The sequence below is a fragment of the Lactuca saligna genome, chromosome 2, assembly GCF_052625555.1.
Source record: "Lactuca saligna cultivar CGN05327 chromosome 2, ASM5262555v1, whole genome shotgun sequence".
Lineage (NCBI taxonomy): Eukaryota > Viridiplantae > Streptophyta > Magnoliopsida > Asterales > Asteraceae > Lactuca > Lactuca saligna.
The window spans coordinates 17,719,660-17,730,624 of NC_136418.1; the positions used below are offsets into that span (position 1 = coordinate 17,719,660).

At 35.1% G+C, this 10,965-nt stretch overlaps 1 protein-coding gene across 1 annotated transcript; it reads right to left on the minus strand.

Moving 5' to 3' along the window:
* Positions 1 to 7,981: 7,981 nt before the first annotated feature.
* LOC145029564 (uncharacterized) lies at positions 7,982 to 9,361 on the minus strand. The gene has a single exon (XM_078978067.1). It carries the CDS (start codon positions 9,359 to 9,361, stop codon positions 7,982 to 7,984), a length of 1,380 nt encoding a protein of 459 aa, XP_078834193.1.
* Between the last annotated feature and the right edge of the window lie 1,604 nt (positions 9,362 to 10,965).

Below are 10,965 nucleotides of genomic sequence, written 5' to 3' on the forward strand. Positions count from 1 at the left end.
CTATCTGTTAGAATTGAATGCTCAATTTCATATAATATTTCATAATTATATTCACTTTTAAAATTACAAAACACGATAACTAAACGTGTATGTTACAAAGACCTCCTCCTTTTGAGTATTTTCTACCCGAAATTACAACGATTAAAACAAATGGGGGATATTTCGCTCTTATCTCATTCTTATTTTCCAAGTATAATTTGGGTCATGATGGTGTTTCCACTTGACAAGCACTAACTCCACTTCTTTATTACGTAGATTAGTCATTATTTCATTTACGATCTCTTCAGACTCTTCTACATATCTTCACTTATTACCCAATTGCACTTCGGATAATGGAATCGTTTCATCATATATGCTTAAGAATTTGCGTAGATAACTCACATGAAACACATCATGAATACCTGTTAAATCTTCAGGCAATCCAAGCGATATGCTTGTTTACCAATTCTCTAGATGATTTTGAAAGAACCAACAAATCTAGGACTTAGTTTTCCTTTCTTTCCAAATTGCAAAAGGCCTTTCCATGGGGATACTTTCAACATTACGAAATCACCAACCTGGAATTCTACAGGTCGCCTCCTCTTTTCCGTATAGGACTTTTGTCGATCTTGGGCCGCTTTCATTCTTTCTCTTAAAATTTGAATCTTGTCAGTGATGTCTTGAATCATTTCAGGGCATCCAAGGATTTTCTATCCTACATCACGCCAACATAATGGAGTACGACATCTACGTCCATATAGTGCTTCATACGGTGGCATTTTGATTGAAGCGTGGTAACTATTATTGTACGGAAATTCGACAAGAGGTAAGTACTTATCCTAGTTACCACCGAACTCTAAAACACATGCACGAAGCATATCTTCTACTGTTTAGATCGTTCTCTCCGTCTCACCATCTGTCTGGGGATGATAAGGTGTGTTGAGAGCAACTCGAGTTCCCAATTCACATTGCATACTCACCCAGAAATGAGAAGTGAAGCGAGTATCACGATCGAAAATAATCTTTAATTGCATATCATGTCTCGTGATAATTTCACCCAAGTATACTTGATCGTATTTCTCCATTGGAGCTGTTTCACACATGGCTAGAAAATGTGTGCATTTAGTCAGCCGGTCCACAATTACCTAAATGTGATCACGCTGTCTAGCAGTCTTTGGCAATTTAGTAATAACGTCCATGGATAGTTCTTCCCATTTCCACACGAGAACACTAAGACTTTCTAGAATTTTGTAAGGCTTTTGGTGCTCTGCTTTGACTTGTAAGCATATCAAACATTCCTGCACGTATCTTCCAATGTCTCTTTAATCCAGGCCACCAATAATCAGCTCTTACATCGTAGTACATTTTAGTTGTACCAGGATGTATTGCCAGCTTAGACTTATGAGCTTCATCTAAAATCTTTTGTCTTAATCCGCCAATCTTTGGAATCCATAGTCGATACTTAAATACTTTTAATTCTCGTGGATCATCAAATAAAACATCAATATAATGTACCTTCCCTTCCTTCTTCACATTTTCTGGCTTTAATGCTTCTACTTGCGATATCTCTAGTTCATCAAGAATAGTGAACTTTACTGTAGTCTAGTAATAGCATAACAGATACTATTATCATAAGCATTTCTGCTGAGCGCATCGGCAACTACATTGACTTTTCCAGGATGATACAACATTTCACAGTCATAGTCTTTGATCAGCTCCATGGCTCATTGCTGACTCATATTCAAAGTTTGATGATTGAATATATACTTGAGACTTTTGTGGTAGGTAAAAAATTGGCATTTTGTACCAAAAAGATAATGTCTCCAGAATTTTAGGGCAAAAACTACTGCAGTGAGTTCAAGGTCATGAGTAGGATAATTCTTTTCATAATCTTTCTGTTGTCTTGAGGCATAGGCTATCACTTTGCCACGTTGCATCAACACATAACCGAGTGCCAACCTAGAAGCATCGCTATATACAGAGAAATCACTATCACCTTCGAGAAGTGATAAGATCGGAGCATGAGTCAAAAGATCTTTTAAAGTTGAGAAAGATTTTTCTTGGGCTTCACTCCATTCGAACTTTGCTTCCTTTCGTGTAAGACTTGTGAGAGGTATAGCTATAAGTGAGAAATCTTTAATGAATCTCCAGTAATATCCCGTGAGACTTAAGAAATTGCGAATTTTAGCAGCATTACGAGGCGCTTCTCAATTAGGAATGTCTTCGATTTTGGTAAGATCTACGAATCTACCGTCACCAGAAATCACATGGCCGATACATTGAACTTGGCGAAGCCAAAATTCACATTTCAAGAATTTAGCATAAAGTTTCTCCTTTCGAAGAAGTTCTAAGATTTCACAAATATGAATGGCATGATCAAATTCAGATTTGGAATAAATTAGGATATCATTAATGAATACGATGATAGATTTATCGAGCATCGGGCGACATACGTGATTCATTATATCCATGAATACAGCAAGAGCATTTGTCAAAGCAAATGGCATGAAAAAGAATTCATAATGTCCATAGCGAGTACGTAAAGAAGTCTTCGCTACATCCTGTTCTTGTACTTTAAACTGATGATAGCCATATCACAAATCAATCTTCGAGAAATACCTAACGCCCTGAAGTTGATCAAATGTATCGTCAATGCGAGGTAGTGGATACTTATTTTTGATGGTTACCTTATTTAGCTCACAGTAATCAATACACATTTGCATCGAACCATCCTTCTTCTTGACAAACAACACTGGAGCACCCCAAGGAGAGGTACTCGGTCGAATAAAGCCTTTTTCAAGTAATTCCTGCAGTTGGATCATCATGTCTTTCATTTTAGCCGACGCAAGACAATAAGGAGTCTTTGCAATTAGAGGAGCACCAGGAAAAAGATCGATTCAAAATTCTACTTGCCTGTCTGGAGGAAGTCCAGGAAAATCATCGGGAAAAACATCAGGATACTCGTTAACAATGGGAACATTATTTACAGTTTTCTTCTCCTCTTTTGAGATATCAACTGTGTAGGCCAGATAGATAGAACACCCCTTCGATATAAACTTACGAGCTTATAGGAAAGAGATTATTTTCAAGCTTTTAGGTCTTTGTTCACCGTAGACATAAAGAGGATTCTTCCCTTCGACAGGAATGCATACCATCTTTTCGTAGCACAAGAGTTTTGCATTGTTCTTTGACAACCAGTCCATGCTGAGAATAATAGCAATGTTGGGCAAGGAGATAAGAATTAGATTAGCAAGAAAATTATAGCCTTCAACTTCTATGACACAATCCCTATATACTTTATCAGTAAGTAATGATATACTTCCAGCAGTATCTACATGAAATGGTTACGCGAGTGCATAGCAAGCAATTTGAAAAGAATGCACAAATTCATGAGACACAAAAGAATCTGAGGCACCAGAACCAAATAAGATGTGAGCAGGTCTAGAGTTGACAAGAAATGTACCTGTCACAACATTCGGGTCCTCACGTGCCTCTTCTGCGGTAATCTGGAATGCACGACCTTTAGCTTGAGGCACCTCCTCCTTTTTAGTTAGAGTATTCTTTGGTTGTTTCACAGAAGCTTGACTTCTTGCCATTTGACTGGACAGAGCAGGGCAAAAGCGCTTCCTGTGGCCAGTAACACCACAAACATAGCACGTAACACTCTTCATCAGCCAAACGGGTTTTACGTGACCTATTTCTCGACAACCATAACAGACCGTCGTTCCTTTTTCTATTCCTCATTGGCCTTGGTGATTCTTTCTGCATTTCCGACATGATGGTGACTGAAGAGAAAAAGATTGTGACCTACCACGGCCACGAAATGCACTCTGGGATTGCATCCTTGAATTTGAATAAGATCGAATAGGTCGAGCTGATGGAATAGAGGAAATAGGAGCAGTTCGTTCAATACGTGGATGCTTTGGAATAGAAAGAGTGACACCATGTATTTCTAAGTCATGCTCGCACTTTCGAGCATACTCAACAGCTTTATCGAATGATATAACATCCTGATTGATCATGAAATTACAGATTTCATAGCATAATCCTTCCATGAATAACTGAATTTTATCATCTTCAGTTGTAATGTACTTTACAGCAAACCTTGTTCTCTGATTGAATTGAGTTTCATACTCATTCACGGTCATTTCTGCATGCTTAAGCTCGAGGAATTCTTTATCCAATCTTCTCCTAATGTCTAGAGAACAATACTTTCCTAACAAACAAGTTTTGAACATCTCCCAAGATAAGTTCTCCTGGTCATAATCGTTGAGAGCTTCATATGTTGCTTCCTACCAGACCAAGGCTTCTCCGATGAGCATTGCAGATGCATAATTAGCCTTGTCTTCATTAATCACATGAGAAATATGAAATACTTTATTTGTGTTCTGAATCCAAATAAGAACAATTGTGGGATTAAGGACACTAGGAAACTCCATAGCACCACTGCTCTTGATGGTTTTGAACGAGGGATGCTTCACCTTCTCTCCTGAAGATTCTCCAGTGGCTTTCTTTTTGCCTTTATTAGTATCCTTCTTGTGTTCTTCAAGAGTTTGTCGGATAACACCAGTAATTTTATCCATGAGCCGTACCTCACGAGGGGATACTAGATTTTCTCATTCATCATGATGATAATCTCCACGCATCTCTGGTGTATGACTACTCACTTGTTCAGCCATTACTCTGCAATTTAAGAGTAACATAGTATTTTAGAATATTAGGATTTATTATAACCTAATACTTCACTTAAGTATTTCCTATGGTTTGTATCCATATACTTACAATGATTAAGCTCATATATTTAACTTCCAATAGTTTAAGTCTAAATACCACTCCGTGAAATTTAGTTCACTTAAACTACTGCTCTGATACCATGATTGAAAGAGGCCCCTTTCCTAACTCTACTCATTGTTACTCCGAAACATGCTACATGCATATTCATAGAGATATTTTATATATTTGGTCTTATTACAACAGACTGGATACAAACCGACTATTAAGACTTTTACAAAGAGTTATATATATATATATATATATATATATATATATATATATATATATATATATATATATATATATATATTACATAACTACCCAGGATATTATAGTTTTATACATACACGAACACTAATTACAAAAGTAATAGTATTATCTATTCAAAATCTTCTAACAGTATATTCCTATCCTGGATGCTTATTATCTGCAATTGTTAAACACTGAGAGGGGTAAGCGATGACGCTTAGTGAGTTCAATAATAGATACAAGATAAGGTTATGCCATATATATATATATATATATATATATATATATATATATATATATATATATACATCAATATGATAGAAACAAAGAGGAACAACAAAGACATATGTGAATCATGTGACAAACTTTCCATATCAATCAGTGACTTGATTCAAAGATATACAATCGATAAGAAATAACAATTTCAATACTTTATATACAACAATAAAGCTTCGGCCCAAAATGGCACAGAAGACATATATAATTTCTGATTATCGTTTTTCTAGCATATACAAGCTTTCATCCCTACCTAGCCTATTACCAATATCATAAGTTATACGAGTCATGCTTTACATGGTCAAAGGCACAAATCCAATACCAAAAAAGTATACAAGACATGCTCTACATTATCAAAGGTATATTGTCAATACGAGACACGCTCTACATGGCCAAAGACTCAAAGTCAATACCAGAATATCACATGAAAGAACCTTGCACATATATCACATAACATACAATTGTTCCTATATATTGAACTCACCATGAAATAACTGAGGATTAAAGTATTAATTTGGGCAGCACTGCGACTCTAAATATGACTTTCTTTGATGAAAACCGGAAGTTTTAATGAAAAACGGACTACGCGGGCAGAGTTTTCGACTTGGAAAGGTGATTTTCTCGGGAACTTTGGGGCGTCGGGACTTGCTTCGGGTATTAGGAATGATACCAGGACTTCGGGGGTGTAAGATAGGCTAAAAGAGAGGCTAGAGAATGAAAGAGAGTGGAATTAGTAAACAAAACCGGAGGCTTCTCTTTCTATTTATAGTAAGCTGGTTAGGCCGAACGTAGGGCGTTCCTTGGAGGAACGCAGGGCATCCTCGAACGCAGGGCATTCCCGAACACAATGCGTTCCAATTGATACGTGGATATGGATCGGTTTCTGGGCTTCAGACGTGTCAAGATGCGAGATACGTGTCGCTGCATGCGAACGTAGGGCGTTCCCTTCGGATAAGCCTCGAAGTTTGTGCCCAAAACTTCAAAATTTCGTATCTTTCACATACGAGGTCTAATTTTGACTTTTTTTATATCCTCGCGTAGGTGAGATTATACTCTACAACTTTCGTTTAGACTCTATCGGCTAATTTTGAATTTGTTTTTAATTATTATATTTTTAACGGGTCGAGACAGAAAAGTCCGTTAAAAATTCATAACTTCTCCATCCGACGTCCGTTTTTGTCTGTCTTTTTACCGTTGTACTACTATTGACGAGATCTTCGATTCTCGTTTAGATTGTTTCGGCTATATATCGCTCGATCTTTATTTCGAGTTTTTAGCTGTCTATGCTATACCGAAACTTAGAAAAATCATAACTTCCTCATACGATATCATATTTTGACATTCTTTTTATGAAAATTCTCAGTTTAACGAATACTACGACTTTCATTTAGATCACTAAAGCTAAAAAAGTAGTTTATCGAAAACTCACTTTTTAAGCTAAATAGTGTTTACCGGTTTTGTCGCGGATCTTCGATTGGTCATAACTTCTTTGTTATAACTCGGATTTCGATGTGGTGTTCATTTAAATGTTTCTAACGAAATTATCTACAACTTTCAATCATAAAATTTTACTTATTTGAAATTTTATATTTTTGTTAAATTTCAATATTTCTTTTAATTGGAATCTCATAAGACATCTAATATTTTCTCAGTGATTCTAAACATTGTTTTACTTCAATTCTAGTAAAAACTATCTGTTAGAACTCAACGCTCAATTTCGTATAATATTTCATAATATTATTCACTTTTAAAATTTCAAAACACGATAACTGAACGTGTATTTTACACGACGGTAGTTAGACTCACTGTCGTTAATAGTATTAATTAATAATATGATCAGAACCTCATTCTTCTCAAATGGAAGATACCATGAGTTTTTATGCATGGGCTAAAAATGGTCGGATTGGTGGCATATTTTGCCACCTGGTAATCTATCTCATAGATGCTCAGTCCAATCAGTCAACCACCTTTGCAGAAAATAAGAAACAAAAAACATTCAGTTGTTATTAAGAAATGCATCAACTAGTGAAACATATGAATGGGTAGTTTGCTTTATAGCTTTTCTGAATGATAATGGTCAAAGTTAAGCAACAATTCTCCATTTCATTTTGCTTGCACTATGTACTCCAAATTGTGTCATTTAATTTGTTCGTGATTCAAGGTTCTACTTCCATCCTCTTACTTCCATTTGAATTAAAACTATATGAGCTCCAAGCTTTTCTAATCTTAAATACATGTGATATAAGTGTATTAAGTATTAACAACTTTGATTGGAATTAGGGTTTAGCTTTCATAATCTTGAAAGTATTAAATGTAATTTCTTTGGGGATTGTAGATCGGAAAAAAGAAACGTTGCTTGGATCGAGTGGACAAGGTGTTGAATTCTATAAAGTCAGGGAGAAAATTCACTATGGATTACAGTAATTAAAGCCTTTCACAGACTCAATTTGGGTCGATCTATTCAAGTGCTAAAAAACTAGGATCGTGGCAGGGGCGGAGCTTGAGCGATTGACTTGGGGGGGCCGAAAGTATTACAAACTAAAATTAACGTTTTTATACATGAAAGAACCAAAAGAAAAATCAGCAATTAAACACCAAAAATACCTAAATTACTCACCAAAAATTCCTTAAGTTACTGTCTTACACATAAAAAGAAACCAATTTTTTTTCAACAACTAAATACCAAAAATACCTAGAAAAAGAATTACAACTCAGCCCGACGACCTTTAAGGTCTTTAAATTCATCAATTACTGACTTCGTATCAATGTTTTCAGCAATTTCACTTTCTATATAAACCACCAAGTTGTTTGCGAGAAAGTCATCTGACATCTTATTGCGAATGCGGTTCTTGAATATTTTCATTGCTAAAAATCCCCTCTCTGTTGTTGCGGTAGAAACTGGAAGTGTCAAGATTAACCGGAACACTCTATCAAGCAAATAATACGTCTCACGTTTCTGAGTTTCCACAAGACCCTTGCATAGGTCAGCAATAGTTGATACACGACTTAGCCTGGGATTCTTTGTCATATCGATATTAAAAATATCCAACTGATATCGTAATTGAATTCTCTCTTGCTCTGTAAAATCTTCAGGATAATACTTCTCAACAAGAAGACAAATCTGATCAATGTTAATCACTTTAGGGTGTTCTTTTGAAACTAAAGTAGAACAAAGACTTAACAACTCCATCGCCTGATCATTGAATCTACTATTCAACTCATGTAACTGTTTGTCCAATGTGGATGTAAACAAATCTACTCGATAAAAATGTGCAAAAGTAAACTGATTATCGTTTTTTCGAGGCCGATATCTAGTAGAAGTATATGGAGCTTGCATATCCGGCACATCTACTTGATGTTTCTCACAAAAAATCTTTACCTGTTCAAGTAAAGAATCCCATCCGTTGTTCCTGAAATCATTTAGACTCTCCTTTGTTGCTGAAACTAACTCCATGGCATTAAGAATATCTTGGGATTTCTTTTGTAGAGCTTGAGAAAGTATATCAGTTTTTCCCATTACTTCTTTCATCAAGTGAAGAATAAACACAAACTCAAATGATTTCAGGTAACAGTAAGCTGCATCAGCATCTCCGCGTTGAGAATAAGTAGTAGATACATCATCAATTATTCCCTGGAGAACAACATGTGTACAATCAAACATGTTAAGCAAACTGCAAACAGAACGAAAATGAGAACCCCAACGTGTATCACCAGCTCTTCTTAATGTCCCAATTTGATTCAATCCTTTACCTGATTCATTTTCACCAAGTTCTAATAAATGTTCAATCTCAGTTGCCTTTGCCTTTTGTAACTCATCATGACGCTTACTGGAAGCACAAACTACATTAATTGTAAAAATTAAGTTTGTAAAAAATTGGTGTATAGGAATAATTTCCCTTGAAGCAGCCACCAGTGTTAGTTGTAATCTGTGAGCGAAGCAGTGAACATAATACGCATAAGGACAATCCTTAAGAACAAGTGCTTGTAATCCATTCCATTCCCCTCTCATATTACTAGCACCATCATAACCTTGGCCACGGATTTTGCTAACATCAAACTGATAGTGCAAAAGTTGTCTCCACATATTTGTTTTCAAGGTTAATGATAAGGTATCCCTAACATGAACCAAATCTAAGAACCTTTCCCGTATGATCCCTTCTGCATCAACAAATCTCAAAACTATGGCCATTTGCTCTTTTTTAGACTCATCTCGTGACTCATTACCATGACACAAAAGTACGAATCCCCGACTTCACTACGAATATGCTTTCGACCTTTATTTGCAATAATACTAAGAATTTCTTTTTGAATATCTCTAGAAGTATACTTTGAATTATAAGGAGCATTCTCTAATATAACATTTGCAACTTCATCATTATAAGACGCTAGAAGTTTTAGTAGTTGAAGAAAATTACCTCGATTTTTGGAATTAGGCGATTCATCATGTCCTCGTAATGCACAAGCTTGGAATGTCAACCAACAAACTGTGTCAATTGAAGCTTTTAATCGTAACCGGTTCTTCAATATTTGTGCTTCATTTTGCTTCACTATAATATTTTCAATGTGTGTTGCTTGGTTCATCAAGTTTTCAGCAAATGTAATAGCATTTCTATGTTGTGAACAACCAATGTGCTTCAAGAATGCACAATTTTTCCCATCATTAACTTTTTTCCAATTGTCAAATCCTTTAACAGTAAATGCATCATAACCATGGCACACACTTGGTTTATCATTAAATATATAACAAATAAAACAATAAGAAGCATGTGTTGTTGGAGAATACTCTAACCAATTAGGGAAAATGTTGAACCAAGAATATTGGAATCTACAAGGATGTTTCTTTGAACCTTTAGCATGATATTCTTGAAGACGTATTTGGAAAGGTCCTAAAGTCATATAAGCTCGTCTTACTTGTTCCCATAAATTAACTGGATATTCCCACATTTGTTTTCGTTTAGCGGGATCTCTTTCTAGATGCTTAAGATCCACTTCATTAGGATTTGATTGTGTAGCTTCATCAATATCATTCTCTTGTTGATTTTCATGTTCTTGCGGTTGCGGCTCACTTGTTGAAGCTTTGTAACGTTTACTCTGTTGATTATCATTATGAGTTTCTTCATCATCATTCTTTCTTTTGAAAAAAGAATCAATGGTTTTCATTTTTCCCATGAAATTGTGAGATTTATATGATTGTATCTGTAAAAATCAAAAGTGAAATCATAAGCTCATAAACCAACAACCCAAATTCTGCAAAAAAAATTTATTTCTACAAATCTTATTTGATATTTTTGCAAAATTTTGCAAAAATCTGAAATCGGTTAATTAATAATGCTTCAAAATTCTAAATTACTTAAATACAGTTGTAAATGTTTAACATAGATAACAGCTTGTGTGTAAGATTTAAGTTTTTTCTTGACAAAAAAGAAATTGTTGGACAATAATGCAGAAACATCTAGACACACGGATTGACTTTATATTATAAGATTTTCTTTATAGGGGTTAAATATCATTACTTTGCTCTATCTTTTTATAATTGTTCATGTAGGAATTTCATAAATACTACAGATTCAAATAATGGTCAATTAATGATATTCATCTTCATCATTATTGTATTTAAATAATTAAATTAACAAATAATTGGTCTCACTGAATATGTTACATTCTATAGTATTTTATGTAACCAAATAT